The sequence below is a fragment of the Eublepharis macularius genome, chromosome 1 (assembly GCF_028583425.1).
Source record: "Eublepharis macularius isolate TG4126 chromosome 1, MPM_Emac_v1.0, whole genome shotgun sequence".
In the NCBI taxonomy this organism is placed as follows: Eukaryota; Metazoa; Chordata; class Lepidosauria; order Squamata; family Eublepharidae; genus Eublepharis; species Eublepharis macularius.
Window position 1 is genome coordinate 160,013,466 of NC_072790.1, and position 23,639 is coordinate 160,037,104.

The 23,639-nt window shown below is 41.7% G+C and overlaps 1 protein-coding gene across 3 annotated transcripts; it reads right to left on the reverse strand.

Annotated features, from left to right (window-relative positions):
• Positions 1-1,577: 1,577 nt before the first annotated feature.
• Positions 1,578-23,393, reverse strand: MEMO1 (mediator of cell motility 1). Of its 3 annotated transcripts, none has more exons than XM_054991442.1 (10): positions 23,048-23,393; positions 14,431-14,512; positions 13,910-13,978; positions 12,644-12,756; positions 11,699-11,810; positions 7,205-7,347; positions 6,684-6,760; positions 3,119-3,223; positions 2,123-2,218; positions 1,578-1,907 (listed from the first exon to the last, which is right to left on the reverse strand). In XM_054991442.1, exons 1-10 carry the CDS (start codon positions 23,106-23,108, stop codon positions 1,851-1,853), a joined length of 915 nt encoding a protein of 304 aa, XP_054847417.1. In that variant the 5' UTR covers positions 23,109-23,393; the 3' UTR covers positions 1,578-1,850. The 3 variants fall into 3 exon arrangements, 2 of the variants coding, with proteins under 2 accessions (XP_054847417.1, XP_054847426.1); XR_008597836.1 differs by having other exon boundaries at positions 1,816-1,907; positions 2,003-2,218; XM_054991451.1 differs by having other exon boundaries at positions 1,578-2,218.
• Positions 23,394-23,639: the final 246 nt, after the last annotated feature.

Here is a 23,639-nt window from a genome sequence, read left to right on the forward strand (position 1 = left end):
TCTTAACTTCAAGAAGTAGCCATGTTCACATAGTACTGAACACACTAGTGGATGACTCCTAGATACTGAAACCAAGGAAAAGGATGGTTTTTAATTGTTTATAACATCAACAATTACATTGCTTATCTCTAATTGCTATCTATAAGGTATGTACAAAGCTAGGGTTTACAGGGTGCATTTCATTTTTATTTCATTGTTGCTCAGTCAGTGTTTACATATGCTGAGAGTGATTTTAATGTTACTAAACTTCATACATTTTCAATGCAGTTAGTCTGATCTCTGACCACCATTAAAGTCCCTGTTCAATCCACCCAAACCAAGAGCAGAAGGGGGAAGGGCAGCAGTTATATCTACTCCTCTAGAGCATTTAACCTCAGCAACAAAACTGGAAAGGGAGAGGCAACTGCTGATCAGCAACTTTAAATGGCAACACAACAGACGGTGTGCCTGCTGACTTAGGCAGAAAGTACCCTAATAGTAATATGGCAGGATGGATTCCCAACAGATGAAAGAACAGGCACATGTGATTCCAGAAAAAGAGCAGTTATGTAGTGATGTCTTTCAATCTGATCATAAGCCTTTTTTCTTGGAATGAACACTTAGTTTGAAACATACAAGTCCAGTAAAACAGCAAGATTTGAGTCCAGTGCCACCGCAGAAACCAACAAGATTTCCAGGATATGAGCTCCCTTCTTCAGCTCTGACTCTTAGGACTATTGTTGGTCGCTAAGGTCTGGTAGAAGGCATTTTTAGCAAAATGTGAACCTACACCCATATTTTAATGTAAATGTTAGTTGCTACCATGATATCTGGCAGTAAACACTTCAAAATGTCACTTACTAAATATTTTGCTTAGATAGGAGTCCACAGAACCAAGATGTAAGAAAAAAAATGGTGTCAGGAAAGATTGTTCATCACTTGAGCAAGTGTAAATTGTCCAAACTGGAATTCAGAGTTCAAAATTCTTACCTGTATAAGAGGGATGTTTCTTTTCACTTAAAAGCAAGAAAATGTTTTTGTACTTGTAACAGTATAAACTACCCCAATGTTACACTAGCCAATACTAAAATATTCTTTGTTTTCAAATTAATATTGTATGCTAAGAAAAAAAATCATCCGAAGAAGCTGTAACAATGCTTAAAACCCAGATGCTAAGCATTTGCTTAGTCTGTCAGTCCAAACCTCTGCCATAAACTCATATTCTGTGATGATTTTTGACAGTTTCTGGTACAGCCTACCTTATGAGCTCACTTCCTGGCAGATGAAACCGTTTAGACTGCAACTCTGCAGCCTGTGAGTAAAGAGAAAGTATGCAGAGTGGGTCATATATGATACTTCTCCACCAGCTGCCTCTACATACAATACAATGCTATTCTTCCAGCTGTATTCTTGGGCTATTCCTGCTGGGGGCAGTTTATATGTTAGGACTATGGAAAGAAACAGATGCTGGGACTCTTGAAATGAAGGCATAGGAAGGCTTCTGGGGCTTGTCTAAGCCATACTGTGATCAGAAGCATGGAGCTCCACATGAAAGGAAGGGGAGAGAGAGGAATGGAGAACAATGTAAAATCACACCATTTTGGTTTGTGCAGCCCTTTATTAGCAACTAAAATAGAAGATATCTGTTGTACAACATGGGTAGTAATTGACTATACTGGAATTTTATTATATTCTATTACAGGATCTTTTATAAATGCATTTTTATTAAAAAGCTTCCACCCTTTTCTGTTTACAATTTGCAAAACTATCCTGAAAGCAGAGTACATGTGCACAGGTCTGCAGAGTGCAAATCTGGGATGTGGTAAATGCTTTACATGTTGTGTTTGCAAGGACCGTCTGGCACCATACCTTTATAGCCACTGGTTTTTAGAAGTCACAACACTGACACCAGCCTTCCTTCCCTTGTCCTAAACAAGAAAGCATTTTAAAATGAGTTGTAACTAAGGAAGGACTACACCTACTAGAAAAAGAAGAGTTCTATTAGTTTGAGGTTTCAGTATACCCAAAGACCAGGAACTGCATCTTTGTAAGGGCAAGGCTGGGACCCCAGAGAGTGTGCAGGTGTCATCCCTGAGTAGTCAGAGGTTCAGTGGACCATTAGTGCTCCTGCTGCGTAACTCACTGAGCTGTCTTGCCAGTTTCGGCACTGGCTTGACTGGGCATAATTCAAAAATGAGAAGCTCATGTTCATTCCATTCTTCTGGAGCTCTGTGATAGCCTAGAGGGGAAAAGCCAAAAAGTACAGTTTTTCAAAATGATTTACACTACCATTCCCATCACCTTCTTGTAACAAACATTTTCAAAATGATTATTCAGAGCAAATATTTTTTTTAGAGCCCTGAAAGCTTTGAAGTGCATTTTCATTGGTAGGAAATCCATTATTATGTTCTCATTAGTTACAGGGACAGACTGGGCCCCAATAAGGCCTTTTAGATATCCTGGTAGTCAAGCACTGCTCCCCAGTGACTACAGTTTTTGAAGCAGTGTATGATTGGAGGGTAAATGATACAGCATCCTTGCTGAAGGCAAGCTGGTATGGACATGGACAGTGCCTGGATGGGAGACCTCCTCAGAGGCATGAACCTCCATTACAGAAGAAAAGTGGGATCTAAAAGCCATAAATGAATAAATAAATGGGAGGAAGGAGGCAAGCTGGTGACTAGCTGTGAAAAGCAGTACAGGCTGAACAAAGTTTACCTCTACTATAATGAATTGCAGGTCTACAGGTAGAGATTGCCACAGTGCCAACCCCCTGGCTCAAAGGAACAGACAAAAGATTTCCAGGAAGCCATGTGCTGCTCTCAACTTTTACATAACAGCCTCTTCTTGCACAGGCAGGAGCCCAAAACCAATGTTAAATTCCAAAACAAATTTGGCAGGGCTGTGCAATATGTTCCTTAACTCTACACAGGACCTCATCGCAAGATCTGACACTGGCCAGAGCAGACTTCATGGCTATGAAGATAATGTCTAAGGGTGAAGGATTTGAACTCTGGGGGTAGTTTCATTTGCATGAGATATAGCCTGAATATACTGAAGAAGAATTCTGTACAACAGAGAGTAGGATGAGTTACGGTTTGGGAACCACTTCATCAGAAATTAATTTAACACCACTTACATTTAGTAAAACGCCAATGGGATGTCTTCCACATATTGTATTATGGTATTTCTTCAAGTAATTGCTAAAAGACACAGGGTCAAGCTGTTCTATAATGCTCATACCCTAAGAGGAATATCAAAAGAAAATTACATCTTTAAAGTTATTTAAGACTGCAATTTCCCATTATACACACCTGTATCATGCTACACGTATCTTCCTAAAAAGCACATATTGTAAAAATCATTCTGCTGGGAGATAACCTATCAAGGAAATCTAGTGTCATTAAGTTAAAAATACAGAACTGTGTATTACCAATCCAGAAAAACCTCTAACTGGTTTGATACTCTGCCACATCAGATGTGGAAAGGCACTATAGTGGTTAAGGCTGAAGTTAGCATTATGGTAAATTAGCAGTGATACACCAATCAGTAAATCTGTCAAACCTTATTTTAAAAGCCAAAGGTACCAGCCATTACTGAACTCCACATACTTTTGTATAACTAGAAATTTTTCTGTTTGGAACTTATTGTTGATCAGTTTCTTTAGGTGACTACAACTTCTAGTATTTCCCAAATTACTCTTTCTGTACATATTTATAGACAAATATCTAATCCAGCAACCTGAGTAGCCCTAATTAGCCCAAGCTCATCTGAACTTGAGAGCTAAGCAGGGCTGGCTGCTCTCAGTGCTTGGATGGGAGATCACAAAGGAAGACTGGTATTGCTATACAGAGTAAGGCAATTACTGCTCCTCTCTTACCTTGAACTATAAGAAAATACTGAGATAAGGGTCACTAAACTCAAAAATAACTACAATACAATAAAATTCATTCTTATTTATTTATTTTATTACATTTGTATTCTGCTTTCCTTGACAACCAGGCTCAGAGTGGATCACAGCAGAAATGTAAAATAGGCAATGTACTAATTAAAAAACTTCAGTAAAAATAGTACAATGTTCTTATTACACAATTCCTGTATGTACAAGAACCCATGGGGGTGGGTGGCAAGCTGCTTGATGTTCAGCAGCCTCAGGGAATTATATCCCCCTCCCCTGGCGGGAGGCCAACTGACGGAGGGGGATGCTTGCCCCAACCACCGTTTGCCTGGTGGAACATCTCCATCTTGCAGGCCCAGTGGAAAGAGAGTAAATCCTGCTGGGTCTGAGTTTCTACAGACAGAGTTTCACCAGGTCAGTGCCAGGGCCAAAAAGGCCCTGGCCCTGGTTGTGGTGAGACAAACCTCCCTAGGGCTGGGGACCACCAGCAGATGTTTGTCTGCCAAGCAAAGAGCTCTCTGGGGAACATATGGCAAGAGGCAGTCCCGCAGGCATGCTGGTCCCAGTTCCAAGACCTTGAACTTAATCCGGAATTTCACTGGGAGTCAATTCAGCTGGAGCAAAACTGGTGTTATATACAACCGGAACGGAGTCTTGGTCAGAACATGTGGCGCTGCATTCTGGACCAGTTGCAGCTTTTCAAGTAGGGAGAAGGGCAGCCCAGCATAGAGTGAGTTGCGAGTTATAGTAGTCCAATGTTGTGTTTATTATTATAAGAAATTGATCAAACATGCAATACATACAATCCAATTCACAAACATGTTCAAATGCTGCCAGATAGTCAATTAGTATTATAACAAATTAAATGTAACTCATATACAATCAAATAAACCTTAAGCACTTTACCAATGGGAATGAGGGCTTTGAAGTTCAGTCTCTTGGAAGAATTGTTGTTGGTACCTTCCGTGTAATGATTTAGTTATTTTTTTCCTGGTTACTTTTTTTGATATCTGTATGATATCTGAAGGAAGACTAAAGAAGAGTTGTTGAAAATGTTTGGATTCAACATGAAGTGCTTAAAGGTTATTTGACCAGGCTTAGTTTTTGTCAGGAAAAGGCAGGGCCTTTTCTAAGGCTGTTCTGGCCTTTGAGGGAAGACACTGGAGTGAGGTCCAGAAGCAACCACTGTGTGACTTGATACCACATGACTGGTATGATTCACCCAGGCCTGGCTGCTTGCTACTGTTCAACAGCAGCCCACCAAAAGTCAGTATAATGTAGTGGTTAAAGTTTCAGAGTAGGATCTGGGAGACCCACGTTCAAATTACCACTCTGCTGTGGAAGCTCACTGGGTGACTTTGATCCAATCATACATATTTGGCCTAATCTACCTCTCAGGGTTGCTGGGAGGATAATATGGATGCAAGGAGAATGATGTGCTCTGCTTTGGGTCAGCATTGTGGAGAAAGGCAGTAAATTAATAAATATAGATGAAGATGAGGGGTCAGATATAAGGTAAGTTTTAATGGGCTTAAAGGATGTAGGGGAAAGTGAGCAAAAGGAGGCTGCCAGGAGGAGGGACAGAGGAAATAGTGTGGGGAAGGGAAGAGGATACATGGAAAAGTGAAGTACCTCCTGCAAGTCCTTGCAGGTTCCCCACCATGCAACTGGGCCCAGCTCAGCAGCCACCATGCAGCTGGGCCATTGGGAAGATGCTGCTGGGGGACAAGGCGGAAAAGGGAAGACGGGGAAGACAAAGGTGAGTGGGAAGGAGACAATGAAGCAGGAAAAGGGGGAGAGGCTAGGGGGGTGGGGAAGAGAAAGAAGACATGGTAGCCCTTGCAGGTCCCCACTTGTATCATATCCAATTCCCAAGATTGCTCCACTGTGCAGATGAATAAAATCAACACAATGGGATAACCCAGGAATAAGGGAGATGTTTCAGCACATCTGGAAAAGAGATCAAGCACAAGGGAAAAAAAGGTTTATTTTATAGTAAGGGGAAAGCAAACTGGGGGTTCGGCTTAGACAAATGGAGGTATGGAGAGAGAGTTTCTATACAGTGCAATACTATGGAGAGTTACTCCAGTCTAAGGACATTGACTTCAATGGGCTTAGACTGGAGTAACTCTGCATAGGATTCTTCAAAGAATATATACATTGTGTGAAAGAGTGGAGAAAACACCAGTAACTGCCAGGCTACTTTGGACTTTAAAAGCTGTTAATTTTCCCACAGATTTCCCAAACCCTTTAAATTCTTCACTGGAACCTTTTAAAACTACAGACCTTCATTTGTCCTGGGAGCTTTTAAATATCCCTAAAGATTATCAAGGAGAACAATAATTCAGCTCGTGTCACACTAGACCACTACACAAATCAGCCCACTTCCATCTGAAGTGACCGGAAACAGACCAAGATCTCTAACCTGTCTAAGGAACCTCTAAACTCCCTTAAACAGCAGTTAAATGGCTCTTTCCCCCTCTTCTCTTTCCCAGACAAAGGTTCTGAGGGCCCCAATTGGCCTTTCTGCCTTTCTCTCTCTCTCAGACCACCAGAGCATGAAGGGGATTAGCCGATATATTGCCATAATTGTATTGTCCTATTGAATACCCTCAACTGCTTGCCCTTCTTCACTGGCAGGCCAACGCAAACATTTAAATAGTGAAAAACTGTATTGACAGCTGACAAATAATGGAGCACTGTTTTTTGAAAAGCAGCAAGGGAATTCTCTGATCAAATTTTGAATGCATTTAAAATTTGCAGGAGAAGCTAACTGGAATTACATTTCATAATTTTCAGCACTTACCATTTTATCTAGGTGTTCAATGGACCTATAAATCTCTCCTTGAGACTCATCATAGTAACTGTATCTGAACCGTTGACCTTAAGACAAAAGTCAAAGGAAATAAGTAATGAAACATCTGTCTGCTGGCAAAGATGAAAAATTAAGCAAGCAGACAACAAAGCCATTTCAAAATGATCTCTTAAGAAATCTTAATTCTTTATGTTGCTCTGTAATAGAGTAATCCCAAAGAAGAAACAAGAAACTATATTTGCTACCAACTCTGCAAAAATATAGTAGGGTCTTACTATATTTAGGGCAGAGATCTGTCATTTGATGTTTTTCTGAAAATCACCATATACACTGTTGGCACTGTACAAATCATACTCAAATTATGAGAAGTATGAGGGGCGTATCTCTCTCTCTCTCTCTCTCTCTCTCTCTCTCTCTCCGTTAACTACCAGCACTAACAACAATCACCATGAATTGTAAGAAATGCAATGCCTTCTTCCTTCATCCATCAACAGCAGCCAATAACAACTTACCCCAATGGCAGAAGTCAGAGGAAACCACAAAGAGATTACAAGGATCTGCTAAATATTTGCTGAAGAGTTTTCCAAATTCCTGCTCTTTTGTTTCACTCAGAGCGCCAACTAATACAGGAACAATGGTGAACTCATCCTTATGGCTTAAAAAACAAAACAAACAAAAATACTCATATTTGTATTGTCGAAGGCTTTCACGGCCGGAGAACGATGGCTGTTGTGGGTTTTCTGGGCTGTATTGCTGTGGTCTTGGCATTGTAGTTCCTGACGTTTCGCCAGCAGCTGTGGCTGGCATCTTCAGAGGTGTAGCACCAAAAGACAGAGATCTCTCAGTGTCACAGTGTGGAAAAGACGTAGGTCATTTGTATCTACTCAGGAGGGGTGGGGTTGAGCTGAGTCATCCTGTAAGAGTTTCCCAGGGTGTGGAATGCTAATGGCGGGAGGCTTCACTGTATCCTGAGGAAGTTCTTTTGCATATGGATTGGTACTTGATGTGCTAATCTTCTCTGCAGGGCTATTGTCGGGGATAGAATGTTTTGTTAGCCTGGTGTTTTTCAGAACCGGAAACCATGCTCTGTTCATTTTTAAGGTTTCTTCTTTCCTGTTGAAGTTTTGCTTATGCTTGTGAATTTCAATGGCTTCCCTGTGCAGTCTGACAAAGTAGTTGGAAGTGTTGTCCAGTATTTTGGTGTCCTGGAATAAGATACTGTGCCCTGTTTGAGTTAGGCTATGTTCAGCCACTGCTGATTTTTCCGGTTGTCCAAGTCTGCAGTGTCTTTCATGTTCTTTTATTCTTGTCTGGATGCTACGCTTTGTGGTCCCGATGTAAACTTGTCCACAGCTGCAAGGTATACGGTATACTCCTGCAGAGGTGAGGGGGTCTCTACTGTCTTTTGCTGATCGTAGCATCTGTTGTATTTTTCGGGTGGGTCTGAATACTGCTTGAAGGTTATGCTTTTTCATAAGCTTTCCCATCTGAGGAAATTGGAGAAAGTGAGCCGCACTTTCTCAATGAGGAAATTAATCATCTAAACCACGCACTTCAGGCAAATGGCTACTCCAGAAATGAAATCCGAAGAGCAATCAAACCCAGGATGAATCAAACAACCAAGGAAAAACAGTCTCCTACAGGAAAAGTGTTTTTGCCATATATCAAAGGAATTACTGATCAGATGGGAAAGCTTATGAAAAAGCATAACCTTCAAGCAGTATTCAGACCCACCCGAAAAATACAACAGATGCTACGATCAGCAAATGACAGTAGAGACCCCCTCACCTCTGCAGGAGTATACCGTATACCCTGCAGCTGTGGACAAGTTTACATCGGGACCACAAAGCGTAGCATCCAGACAAGAATAAAAGAACATGAAAGACACTGCAGACTTGGACAACCGGAAAAATCAGCAGTGGCTGAACATAGCCTAACTCAAACAGGGCACAGTATCTTATTCCAGGACACCAAAATACTGGACGACACTTCCAACTACTTTGTCAGACTGCACAGGGAAGCCATTGAAATTCACAAGCATAAGCAAAACTTCAACAGGAAAGAAGAAACCTTAAAAATGAACAGAGCATGGTTTCCAGTTCTGAAAAACACCAGGCTAACAAAACATTCTATCCCCGACAATAGCCCTGCAGAGAAGATTAGCACATCAAGTACCAATCCATTGCAAAAGAACCTCCTCAGGATACAGTGAAGCCTCCCGCCATTAGCATTCCACACCCTGGGAAACTCTTACAGGATGACTCAGCTCAACCCCACCCCTCCTGAGTAGATACAAATGACCTACATCTTTTCCACACTGTGACACTGAGAGATCTCTGTCTTTTGGTGCTACACCTCTGAAGATGCCAGCCACAGCTGCTGGCGAAACGTCAGCAACTACAATGCCAAGACCACGGCAATACAGCCCGGAAAACCCACAACAGCCATACTCATATTTATTTTTTTTGAAAAAAATTTATTAGGTGAGAATATTAATACATACAACTTTCAAATAATATCTCAATATCATTTTCCCCCACCCTTTCCCTCCCCCCCCTTTTCAGGACTTCCAACAGCTTTCCAACCCTACATCTTAATCTATTCCTAATCTATCCCCTTTTCTATAACTCATTATATCATGTTTACATTCTGCTTTGTTACGCTAAGCTCTATCTGTTAGCTTCAGATCTATTATTATTAACTTAAAATCTGTTATCTATTACTATCTGTTAACTTCAGATATATTTAAATTTAAGCTAACAATTAAATAAAATATCTACTTTATTAATTTTACCAATATCTATTAACTCCAAGGGAGGGAGGGAGGGAGGGAGGGATACATGTTATAAATCATACATTCCATTTCATCTCTACAGTTCCATCATAATTATACTATTTTCACTACGCTATTATCACTATAAGTCTACATTCTTTAATTCTAGTACTTCTTTACTCTGCTCATTCACTTGATTGTATTCTGCTAACATATGGTTATGTCTCTATTTTATAGTTCCGTTTAACCCATCTATAAAACGGGGTCCATTTTTGTTTTCCATCATGTCCGTTTTTTTTCTTTTATTAATTCTGTCAGTGTATCCATTTCTGCCATCTCTAAGATTTTCTCTATTAATTCTTCTTTTGTTGGTATATCTGTGTTTTTCCAGTATCTGGCATATACTATTCTTGCTGCTATTATATGTATTATCAAATATCTATTTTCCCTATTTAGCTCCTCCAGTATTATATTTAATAGGAGCATTTCCGGTTTATAGAGTATGTTTATTTCTAGCACCTCTTGCAACAGCTCATGTATCCCTTTCCAATATCTCGTCGCTTTTTTACATAGCCACCATATATGGAAAAAGGTGCCCACTTTTTCTTTGCACTTCCAGCATTTATTGGGTACTTCAGTGTACATATTTGCCAATTTTTCTGGTGTCACATACCACCTATAGAACATTTTATATAGATTTTCTTTAAAGGTGGTTGATTTTTGTTATTTTGATGTTTACTCTCCATGACTGTAGCCATTGCTCCAGATCTATGCCTTGCCCCAGATTTTGTTCCCACTTTACCATATGGACTTTTAAAGACTCCTCTTCTGTCTTCAATTGTTTCATGAAGGCATATAATTTTCCTATCAGTTTTCCATCTGTTTCTAACAGCAGCTTATCGAAAGGGCATCGTTTCATGTAGAATATCTTTGTTTTTTCTTTGGCAAATCTGGATTCTATTTGCGCTCCTAGCCACCATCCTGTCTCTATGTTCTGTTCTTTTAGTTCTTCTGTTGACTTTAGCTTACCATTCTCCCCCAATAGCGGTTCATAGGTGTGGATATTCTCCCACCTTAGTAAATTTGGTTGGGTGAATGCTTCCACTGGTGATATCCATCTTGGTGTTTTGGTATATATTTGGGGTTTTATTTTCTCCCAGACATTCATCAGGGATTTTCTTATTATGTGATCCTTAAAATATTTATGTGTATCTTTTTTTTTGTACCAGAGGTAGGTATGCCATCCCATTTTAAGGTCATGCCCTTCTAATTTTAAAAGCCTTGGATTGCGCAATAAGATCCATTCCTTTATCCATACCAATGTACAGGCCTTGGAGTATAACTCCCAGTCAGGTAGGTCACATCCTGCTTTCTCTTTGGCGTTCTGTAGGACTTTGAATCTTATTCTTGGTCTTTTACCTTGCCATATGAATTTTGAAGTTATTTTGTTTAATTCTTGAAAATATGATTGCTTTCTTATAATTGGGATAGTCTGAAATAAGAACATGAGTTTTGGTAATACGTTCATTTTAATTGTAGCTAGTCTGCCCAAGAGAGATATATGCATGTCTTTCCATATATTCAGATCTTCCTTAACTTCTTTTAGCAATTTCTGATAGTTATCTTCCATTAAGGAGGAAACTCTATTAGTTATGTGGATTCCTAAATATTTCTCTTTTTTTCCCCACTGAAAACCGGATTTGTCCATTAGCTTCTTGATTTGTCTCAGGTCTTTCCAGTCACTTACTACCTAATAGGGGTATGCAGGGACAGAAAGATTTGGTTTTCCTGCTTCGGAATTTCTGAAGTGTGGAAAAGAATCGGAAATAAGCAATTTCCAAAGCAGCAAGCCGCTTTGGAAACTGCTTATTGCCCCACTTCGGTATGCTCTGTGAAGATTTGGAGCACACTGAAACTTTTTGTCCCACCGCTTATTTCACCTGATGGGAGGGGGACGAGGGGGTTCCCCTCCTCCCCTCCCATTGGATGAAATAAGCAGGGACGGGACTTCCTGCGCTTCAGCTGGCCCGTGGGGGGATTCCTGCTCTTTGTTTCGTAGTCTCATTCACATATTTGTAAATATGAATGAGAGAATATGAAAAGATCCTAAATCCTACAGTTGCATTAAGTTATACAAACTTTGCCAATCCTTTCAAAATACATGCAGCTTAAAAAGCAGGAGAATCATATGTGCAATGCTACATATTATACACCTTTTAAAAAATCAGGGTACCTTTCCATGGCTTTAGCAGTATAAGGCAAATGCATTTCAATACTGTGTTCATCTTCATCTGTTTGCAGAGACATGCGTTCAAACATTCCAGTCTTCCATAGATCTGCATAAACTGAAAAGTTGGATATATTAGTTTAACTAAAAAGTCAAAGCAGCAAAGAGATGTGATGATGTAGTGAGACATTCTCACTTGAACTGAAAACTTTCCCATTAGAATGCATCTAACCTAAACTAGGACAAAGTACATAGCCTCAATATAGTGTCACAACAGAATCTGGTAAGAGACAACATTTACCATAACCATGTTTGTCAGCCACAGAGAAGTCATTGGTATAAGCAGATAAAATTACAACAGGCTTTTGTTTTTGTTCTATTAGAAGAGAAAATAGGATTCTTGTGTAACTGGGCATGAAGACAGAATTATGGCTACCACAGGGGTATTTGTGGTACAGGATTTTCTGACAAATTGTCAAGATTGGTTGTTTTGGGGAAGCAAGGTCATCCTATGGTAATGCATTATATTTCAAGTAGCCATCTTTAACTGTCTGTTCAATTCACACATAAAATTCCCTCCTGTCAGAAGTCAAGTCCAAGCAGTAAAATGAATTTTGCAGAAAAATTACCATCTGAAAACTTTCAGATGCCCCAAACAGAATGATCTGATTAAGCATGTTTATTTTAACTTATATTTAACAAATACATTTAAAAGTACTCCATGTTAATTTGGTGAGTTTGTAGGGAAGCTTATATGCTGTAAGACACTGGAATATGAGGAAGTGTTACAGAACTCTTTTACAAGAGGAATTCTAAACAATATTCTTGCTTCTGTAACAGTCAAGCTTAGCAGTGCCTGTTTTAACCGATTAGTAGAAATTCTAAGACTAGCATAGTTTTCTCATGAAAATTTTTGGAGGCAAGCCAGTTAAGATTCAAACTAACAGTTACCCTTCTGATCAATTCGCAGATCATATAGAGGGGTTCTATAAATATCCACACTGGAAAGTGCACATCGGGAAAGGGGCACATGATGCGAGGGCCCAAGAATGAAGATTCTCCGTCTATAATGATTAATAGAAAAGATACATTATTAGTGATATCTTTTTCCATCTACTTCTCAGAAAACCACCACTCAGTGTCCTCCATGACAGCTTCCATGCTTCTATTGCTTTGCAACATATTTAAAATAGAATTGTTCCAGAAGGCTTTCTTGTAGAAGGAGTAAAGCTGCAGTGTAATGGTTCAGCTCAGGAAATGACTTTTATTACATCTTTCTACACTGATTGTTCTGTTACCTTAAAGATATGTTTGCATGCATGGTTCAGGTTCCCCCCCTGTTCGACAACCCCAACGCAACTGCATATTTTGTCTTTCTAGGAATCACTGTTGTTATATTCAAATGTTATCTAGTATCAGACTTACTGATTGACTGAATATTTTTTATCATACTTGTAATCTGCCTTGGGTCCTAGTGAGAAAAGCAAATAATAATCAAGAATAAAATAGGTTCACGGTTCCACTATCATGAGTGTTCACATTTTCATTTATAGGTAAACTTTATTTTCCAATTACTGCTCATCTGAGCAAAAGATTACATAGGGTAAAAGAATACGATATAATCAAGATGGCCTGCTTTTGATGCATTCCTTCCTACCTTCCATCGTGTCTTTCCAGCAAGATTGTGCAGCACTGTGTGTTCGTGTGCGTGTGAGAAGCTGGCTTCACGAAGGCCAAAGCAATTCCAAGCATGTTAGTACAAGTAAAGGAGCAGCTCTCATGTGACAAAATCAACCCACCCACTTAAGCACTGCTTTGTGTACACATACCAAATGTGCTTCGATGTTGATGATGATGATGCACAGGATCATGCCTGCACTCTTCTGGCAACAGCAACGGAAGATTGGCAGAGAGTGTGTGTAAAGATCAAATAGTATTTATGTTGGCGCTGGGACTTCATAAAGCATTAACCCACACTATTGTTTCTGTCAAAACTTATTGTCCTTCAGATACACAATTCAATCCTATCTCTTTCTCCCAATGGGCTGTGTAATGGTAACAAGTTGCTTCAATTTCATTTACCACTGCTGACTAGACACACCTCTGAGAAACCCAGCTTGTCCTTTATTTAAAATAATCTGCAATCTCGAAGCCAGTATCAAGATCAAGAATCAAGCTCCGTCTTACTTGGTCTAATAATCTGCTAGTGCTACTTACGTGATTGAAGGATCCACTTGTTTATAAGCATGAGCTGCACAAGACCCACAGTAAGTATAACCTGCATGTCTGTTAAAAAAAAAGTATGTTGCTAAAAATTAACTTTTATGCCTTTGGTATAACAAATAGCCAGTTACTGATGGTCTGCAGTCATACATCTGACAGACACTTGAAAAACACAAATGGATATAAGCAGCAGTCTTAACTGGTTCACTGATCATCAACTACTATCTTCAGTCCAAGCTGTCAATGACAACACTATCGCACAGTCACAACCAATGCTATACAATAATATCACTTCTCCCAAGAAAAAGACAGATTTTAGAAAATGGCACTGAAACATCAACTGATCAGGGCAGTGAACAGGAGAAAAGAAGGTGGTGGTGGTGGGGGGGGGGGAGACAGATTAAGAACACTTTGAAGTTCCCCTGATAACACCAATTTTGCACAATAATGTCCGAGCATGAATATCTGGGCAGCATTTTAACACACTTGATACATTTTTAAAAAATAAAACTTACGGTGCAATAATGGCTCTAGCAGGTCTTTTAGTAGATTGTACTTGAGAAAGCCAACCTTCTAGTTGTGCACTCAGCTGAGGTCCTACAAAGAGAAATGGATTTGAACATGGTCAGCAGATACTTAAATCCATGGATCAGGGCTACAATGGGAGAAGGGTGATCTTTCTTCAAACTCAAGGGGACCCCCCCCCCCCAAGTTTGCAGGAAAAAATCTCAAACTACAATGTTTAAAGAAAAAAGTATTTGTCTAAACTTGTGTTGGCAACTGCCTCCAAACCATTGCTGTGGCCACTGCCAACCAGCCCAACCCTCCCTCTGGCCAAATTGCCTACCTCTATTGCCACCTTGGAGGATGAGCAAGGAGGACTGGAAGCCTCTGTCCTCCTCCTCCACCAACTCGCTGCCACAGCATCTGCTGCCACATCCACAATTTGGGTGGCCAGAACAAAGAGCCAGTCTGGTCTAGTGATTAGTGTTTCAGACTAGCATCTGGGAAAACCAGGTTCAAATCAACATACTGTCATGGGAGCTGTTTGGGTGACCATGGGCCATCACACACTCTTAGCCTAACTTACCCCACAGGGTTGTCATGAGGATAATATGGAGGAGAGGAGAACAATGTAAATCACTTTAGCTCCCCATTGGGAAGAAAGGCGGGGTATAAACGAAGTAAATGAACAAACGGTGGAGAGGGGAACAGCTGAGCAGGCAGGCAAATGAGCCAAATCCCTCCCTGCAGATGCCTTGGAGGGTGGGTGAGGAGTGGAATCCCCTCTTGCAATGTCCCCACTTTGCTGCTGCCTTGCTGCCACAACACAAGCCAGATAGCCCACTGACTAGAGTGGTGGTTGTGGTGCAGCTGGGCACTCAGAGCAGCAGAGGGAGGGAGGGATGGGCAGATAGGCAGAAATAGAGGTGGGGATGGGGTTTGGGAGTTAAGAGAAGGGTGCAAAAAAGGGGAGGAAGCAAAGGCATGGGGAATAGGATGCACCTTGACTGCTAGTTTCTTGCAGGTTCCATTAGTTATTCTAGAATTTGCTTCACATCATTTTAATGCTCCCTTGCAAATCTGAAAACCTAACATCCTTAAATACAAATGTTTTAACACAAACAAGTTTCATCTCTCATTGAGAATCGAGAGAGAAAAGCAACATTAAATAAATATACCAAAACAGTAGTAGGGCTATTACAAGATGCTACTAGTTTGAGTCCTGCTGTATTTTTATTTACCACCTGTACAAGCACTTGGCCTATTTCAATCAAAAAGAAAGCATCTCAACAGTATGATCTGCTAAGGGCAGAAGAATACAAAGGGAAGGGCAGGGTGGGGGAAAGACTACTACTTCTTGAAATAGGATGGGAGAGAATATTATTATCCATTATTATTTAAGGGAGGTCAAGAGATCATGTAGCAATTCTAACATAGGAACCATGGTGCCGTGGTTCTCAAATTATTAGGCTTCTCACTAATTCTTCCCCTCTGCACATTTTGACTGTGCCAAAAAAAAGAGTATGACCAGTTGCCTTCTTTCATTCAATGAAAGCCAGATGTCTGATACAGATGTTTATCCAGTATTCAAACCATTCACCCAGTGCTTCCTGGAACTAAGCATGGTTATTGTTATAGCCACAATTCAGATAAGTCCAAATCAGTTTGCAACCACATGAACCTGTTGAGTGTTTTCAATCTAATTTTTTAAACTAAATTAGTTAAAAAAATTTTAAACTAAGTTTAAAAAATTGGAAGATACTGTTGTAGAGCTGGGCAGACAGTCTGAGATCAGCTGCAGTTTATGGCTGCCCTACAAAGCAGCATGATTTCCCCTCTACTGCAACCAGGACCAATTCCTGTCCACTGGCTGACCACTGTATTACTAGGTTTAAATGCTCATTCTGATAAACTTTTAAACTATTCATTTATAGAGACTCTTCATTCAAGCAGCACCCTCTCTAATCTAAACATCCCTTTTCATTGCGCTCAGTGCCTCTAGTTGGTGCCAAGAGCTACTGTTGCCAGAAACAAATTCAGAAGAGAACTGCTTCATTAGCACACCAGTTTAAGTTCTATAAATACACATTTAAGCAAACTGCTCTACAAGGATAATTAGAAGAGCCGAAGACAAGTGTTGTAAAGAAGGATCTGGCCCTAAAGAACCAATGAATGAGAGTTAATAAAAAGCTATAATTTAATTGTTAATGACCTATAAGTGATTAACAATTGTTTGAAAATTTACACAGATATGATGTAACAGAGAAAGCTCTACAATAGAAGGTACCAAGCTATCTGAAAATCATGTAACATGCCAAGTGCACCAGCATCCATTTGATTTGCCAGTCCTTATTTCTTAGCCACAGCTTCCCTTTCCCCATTACTGTCACAATTCTTCATCCTAGCACTTAGGTTAAGTAAGCAGTTTGTTATTTTTGCTCCCCCCCCCCACCAGTAGAGAGAATCACCTCCCATGTGATATCTGATGCAAGAAGATTATCTACACCACAGCCATCTAGGTGATAACACAGAATGGGAAGGCAGCTATGACACAACTGCATCTCTGCAACCCCCATATCTTGATAATGAAACTCAGCCGGGGCATCCAGAACTTCTGAGCTTATTTCAGAGGCAGACACAGATAGGCCGCTAGACTGTGAATTACAAAACAGCATGAGCTGCATTTTGAACAGGAGGTTCCTCAAGTTAATACACTTGTTAACAAGTTAACACCTGTTCATGTACAATTTCCAGGATAAACTGGGAAGACTTCTTTTAAATTAGCACACTGAAATCCTCCTGCCCCATGGTATATAGCAATGGAATTAAAGAACTGCCAAATAGAGAGAACACTCCAATCTAACAGTGATAAGCTTGCCTTGAGCTTGTGGGCCATCTCCCTTTCCCTTCCATGGCTTGTTTTAACTCTGTGGCATTAAGTCTGCTGTAGTACTAATAAAGGTTGACTCTAATTGAAGTTTGAATCCAAGATTTGAAGCAGGTTTGCAAACCCTACTTACAAGGGAACTGTGATTAATCTGGCTAACTCTATTAATGTCAAAAATGACACAAGAGTACACTAAAGTTAGAAGTGAGTGATACATAGGGGGAGGGGATTTCACGTAGGAGAGAAGACCAAGCACCCAAGTATGCAGTACATCTGTGCTTTCCTAAACATGGGTTCAGAGACTGGGAATGTTATGTCTGCACTGACAAGGCATGGAACTACAGTACAAGTTTAACAGCTAGTCACAATTAGCAAGATTCTTACAAGACAGTATTTCAAATTACAATCCGTGCAACTGATTACACGACTCGCATATGCAATAATATTCTTTCAGTAAGAGATGAATTGTCACTTAAAATCACTATGAATGACACCACAATCCAAAGTCAAATAGCAGAAGAAACTATTATTCAAAAATGCAAATATCTATGGGAACAATTGCCTCCAAACAGGCACAAGGAGGGAAGTAAGGACCCTCATGTTTTACCAGTAACTAGAACAGTAGAGAAGCAGTGCAGCAAAAAGTTGGGGTTTACTTGCAAAGCTGCTGGTACTTTGCAAGAGGTTCAAGTTATCCACATTTGTATATGCTTTCATCTTCATTTTTAAGAGCAATCTCATTGACAAAACCTAGATACCATGATCCACTAAATAAAGACATGTTATATCCAAACAATGATAGAACAGAGAATGAGATCACAGGAATGTCAACGATCCTCCCAATCATTTGACTTATTAGGTTTTTCCCCCTATATGGTGGCTCATTGGCATGGTTCATGCCCTGATAAGGAGTATATGGTATCCAGTTTGCATTCTGGAGACCACTGCAGAAGCACCAGTGCAAGTGAAAGTAAGGCTGGAAATACCAGAACAGTATATACATGCAAATATGCCAGTGCATGGTAAAACCTATTCCCTCCTCCCCCCAGTTGAAATTACAAGACGCTTTCAAGATATTTTCAAGTTAAGACTTCTGAAGGATGAAGTCTGAGAATTTCAGGTAGTGGTTACTGTGTTAAATCTACTGTAGCAAAACAAAATAGAAGCCTACTGGCACCTTAACGATTAACAATAGTTATTCCAGTATGAGCTTCCACAAATCAGAGATCCTTGCCTCAGACACAATGGAAATAAGAAAATTATTTTCCCTATTATTACATAGAAAATTACAGAAGGGGATTTTTTATGTACTGGAACTTAACTGCTGTCCTGGACAGAACGAGTGGTTCAATTCTAGCACATAGAGCATCACACCTTATTTATGATACCGGGCCTCTCTTTGCCCAACCCTCCCCTCCTTCTCTCTTTCCTTCTGTAATTTTCTGTGTAATAATGAGGAAAACTGTTTTCTTTATTTCCACTGTGTCTGAGGAAGTAAGCTCTGACTCACTTCATATTGGAAAAATCATTATTATTCTTTAAGGAGTCACTGGACTTCTGTTTTGTTTTGCAGTATGAGAAGAAGAATGTGCTGCTGAATTGCAACTGAATCATGGTGACTGCAAATGTGGGGCTTTCAAAGCAAGAGATGAGCAGAGGTGGTTTACTATTGCCCTCCTCTGTGCAGCAACCCCAGTCTTCCTTAGTGGTCTCCCAATCCAAGTACTGACTGTGGACAACCCTGCTTAGCTCCCAGTCCTTGATGAGCTTTGACCAAATTGAGAAGCCATGAAAAAGCTTTCCTTACATATCTAGTGAAAGAAAGACAAAAAGAAAAGTATAATATAAAAACATTTCAGTGATACAATATTATTGACAATTGAGAGGAGAAATTCAGTACACAATTTCAAAATTTTCACCATCCTGTAGACCAAGAAAACATTCAGCTGAAACATTATAAGAATGATTACCCAACTCATTGCCCAAAATTCAAATAACTGAACAGAACTTGTGTTTGCACCTCACTTTTTGCAGTTCAGCAGTTACTAAGTATTTGTTTCAGCAAAATGGGCTGGCATATTCAAGCTCTCTTGTAATTGCTAAGCTCACACCAGGTTTTTCTATAATGTAAGCAGCAGACCCAAGCAGCAGACCCCAGCAAACCAGTCTAGCCAGCCTGTTCAGTTCTCTTTGTCCTACTGACAACTCCTGAAGGCAAGGAATGTGTTTATTCTGCAATGTATCTAACAAATTTGGATAGTGTACAAGACAGAACACCAAACTAGTTTCATACCCATTCTGATTACTCTGCCTATTAAAAATTAATATTGTGACTAGCTAGACAGCTTTTCAACCAGCTTCCTCTGCACTTTTTGATTTTGAATCTAGGTAACAGTTCATCAATTTAACAGGCCATCAGTTACAGCAGAAGGGTCGAAAGAACCACTTCCCTTCTTCCATTCCCCTAGCTCCAACAATTTTCATTCCTTCCCCCTCTGCGCTTTCTGCTCCCTCTCCAAGCTGGGTTCAAAGGCCACCATGAAATAGACTAAATACGTTTGTATGCTTTATCGAAGTGTTGTGCTTCCCTTAGTTTAACTTATTTTGTCTTCTGTTTTTCAATCAGCTATTCCATTTGCATATCTTCAGGCTGAAGCATTCTATTAAGAAGCCCAAAGTTTTGCTTGGCTTAGTAAATGGTTATTTGGAGCCTCTCATCATTGGTACAACAAACCCCTTCCCCTCTCCAATACCTCAGACGTGCTTTAAGAACTTTGGAATGTAAGTAGATGCCACGTTTCAGGTTAATACAACAGGGCTCCTCCCTAATCATGTGAAGCTGCCTTTTACTGTCAGACCATTAATTCATGCAATTCAGTTATCTGTTCTGACCAACAGCAGTTATTCTGGAGCTCAGGCACAAAAAAGTCTCTCTCAATGTCTTCTACCCAAGACCCTTTTATCTACAGGCACCAGAGACTGAACCTGGGACCTGCTACATGAAAAGTAACCAGAAGGCCCCTGTGCTTTATCTCTGGCATACAACGATTGCTTTGCTGTTCAGTCGCCTTCCTCATCACATTTCCCAATCCATTTATAGATCCAAATCCTAGCAAGGTAACTTCATGCTATGCCCCCAATTCTGGTAGAGAATGCCACCCCAATCATTTCTCTGCAGCACTGCTATCTGACTATAGAAAGAGGTGGAAACTGGAAAGGTGCATGCTGCTGAGGTGTTCACAGGGCTTCTAGGAGAATGGGATGCTAAGGAGACAACAAAAATAGGAGTGTGATCAGTTCTGGTGTTAAATTTTCTCCTTGGCACTATTAATTCAAATTCAAATTTATTATTATTACAGTCAAGTGACCAGCAAGAAAAAGACCACACAAACAAACCACAGTTCCTATCTACATAAAAAGAAAGGGAAAACAGATTTAGTTAAAACTATTATCGTACTCTGCAGATAATAAATCCTGAAAGATAAAAACTATTTTCAATCTCTCCTTTTGTTAAAAACTTCCGCTTGTTTACGACCAAAAAACAATATTTTGCTACTGTCAGGGATACAGTTTTCTTGGTAACTTCCAGCGAATATTTCAGTAGCACAGTATCTGCAGATTCCAAATGATTATCCAAAGATTTAAACTTGGAGAGTAATGGATTTATAACTGCTGCCTCTCTTCGGAATACAATTTACAATGTAAGAGAATATGAGCAACGGTTTCAACTTTCTTCTCTGGGCATATATGCAACATCTTTGATGAATAGGCCTGCGAAGAAACCTTCCCTGCAACACATTAGAAGGGAAGGCATCGAAATGATTGGCACTATTAAGGCAGCTCCCACAGGGATCAGGCAAAACCGAATGAATGCGTTTGCTTCAGCTGCTAGGGCAACCAGCTCCCACAGCCTTCCTAAATCAGATGGCTTGAGATGAAACATCCGGAAAACATTCTTCCCATAGTTTGAAGAGGTTGCTTCCCCTCAGATGAACAGAGATACAAAGATATAATAGTGAAGCAAGTCCAAGTATTTTGAACATCCAGAAATACCAGGCCTTGAAGCAAACTCCTTGATGTAGTAGTTAAGAGTGTGGGACTCTAATCTGGAGAACCCGGTTTGATTCCCCACTCCTCCTCTTGAGGCCAGCTGGGTGACCTTGGGTCAGTCACAGCTTCAAGGAGCTCTGTCAGTCCCACCCACCTCACAGGGTGTTTTGTTGTGGGGATAATAATAACATACTTTAAACCACTCTGAGTATATGTTAAGTTGTCTTGAAGGGCAGTACATAAATCAAATATTATTATTATAGTTGTCAATGTGCATGTAGGAAAGTCTCAACTCACTCATACAGAGACTAGACTGATAATGCAAAGCTTGACATCTTTGCCTCTACACTGAAAAGGCCTTCTTTCTCTCCTAAGCCTGTGAAATTTCAGGTGTCCACATGAAGTAGGTGCAGGAACAATCCCAGTGCGGGAGCATGTGCACCTTTCACCCTGTAGAGGGCAGTTCTGCATGCAGTATTTCCTCACAGGGCTATGAGAAACAAAAGGGGGGGGGTTGGTCTGACAACTCCTGCGACCATATATGTTCTTATTCTCGATGGTGCTGACCGGCGACATCAACCAGCACACGAGCTCAAAAAAGTAGGACTTGAAAATGCAATTTTCTGCCGCAAATTCTGCCATTAAAGTCTTGGCTCTCCACGGGAATAACGTAGCGCCTCCGTTCCAAACGCTCCATTCAGGTCCAGAAATATTCCATAAATTCTGCACCCTTGGCAGTGGAAAGATGCTGGATGAGGTCTGCTAGCCCGATCCAGAATGACAACCGCCGCTTTCCCACAATCCATTTCTCCCTCGCCCTGCCCCCTCCCGCATTACCCTAAATGACCCCTTTTCATTCACACACTTCAGATTTTTTGTCGGCTTTCGTCGGCCCCGCACCGAGCCGCCGGGGAGGGGGGGGGGAGAGAAGAAGGGTGTCTTCTTGTGAGTCTTTGTCACGGGCACGTTCCCCAAAGACGGGGCTTCCTCCCCTCCCCTGGCCGATCGTGTGGGCCATCATTTCTCCAGCCCGGTGGAGCTGGGCCGGGAACGCAGGTCCAGCAGCCCCCTGTGAGAAGCGGGAGAAAAGCCGGCCTGGGCTGTTAGCGCGAGGCTATTCGCGAATGAAGCCTCACGCCCGCTGGGAAAAGTGCTGATTCAAGCAACGGCCCGCTGGCCTGGACGGAAGAAACGAAGCGAGGAGGGACAAGGCTCCAGCCTCCATCGCCGCTGACCCACAGGCCCGGGCGCCTCCCGATTCGCTCGCTAAGCAACGCCACCTCCTGCCTGCCCGCTGAAAGAACCTAACGCGGTTCCCTTCTCGGGAACAAACACCCTTTACCTCCCCTCTTGCAGTCCCAAGCGGAGCAGTTTTCAAGAGTGCCCCCACCCCATTTCCAAGGCATCCGGGGACGGGAGAGAGGGGACAAAGGGAGGGGGGGTCTCATCGTAGCGATCACCCGTGCGGAGCCGGCGCGTGTGAATGAGTGCTCGGCGGCTCCACCGGGTTAATGAACGCCGAGCCTTACGGAGCGATTTTCCGCGTGTCTCTGCACGCAGGCGGCCATTTAGCCATACTACTCCGTCCTGCTCCAACTGAGCTGCCTCGTGTGTCCCCACGTTGGACCCGATGCAGGCCTCGAAGACCCGCCCAGCCAGCCTCCCACGGCGGTTCGCGACCCGGACAGTACCTGAGGCCGTGTACCAGCTGCCGGCGTGGCTGGCCTCCCGGCAGAGCACTCGGTTGGACATCTTGTTGCTTGAGCCGCCTATGGTGTTGGGGGAGGGGGGAAGGAGGCGAGTCCGGCCGCGGCGGCGCTAGTCCCCCTCCTCCCCCGGCAGAGCCTGAGCCCCCGCGAGGGGGGGCGGCGCTGCCGGAGGCACCGCTGGGCCGGAGGGAGAGGGAAACGGCAGAGACGGCTGGGAGGCCCGCCGGGCTTGGGGGAGAGGCTATGAAGTGAAGGCGGCAGAAAGGAGAGCCCGTGGGGGACAAAGGCCAAAGCAACGACCGCCGCCTGAGCGAAACTCAAAAAAAGAAGGCAGCGGCTGCTGGGCTTGGCCTAACGCGGCTTCCGTGGCACAGGGACTTCGCCAGACTAGCTTTTCATTGGGCAAAAGGAAGCAAAAGCCCTTCTGCGATTGGATCCTGCTTTCTCCATTCTCTTGATGAACCCAATCGCGACTCTTCATTAGACAGTGGTCTAAAAAAGATTGGATCAGTGGAAAGTGTGGGCGGGGCCGGCTGGGATTGGGTTGGCGGTGTTGCCGTGGCGATGGCTTCTG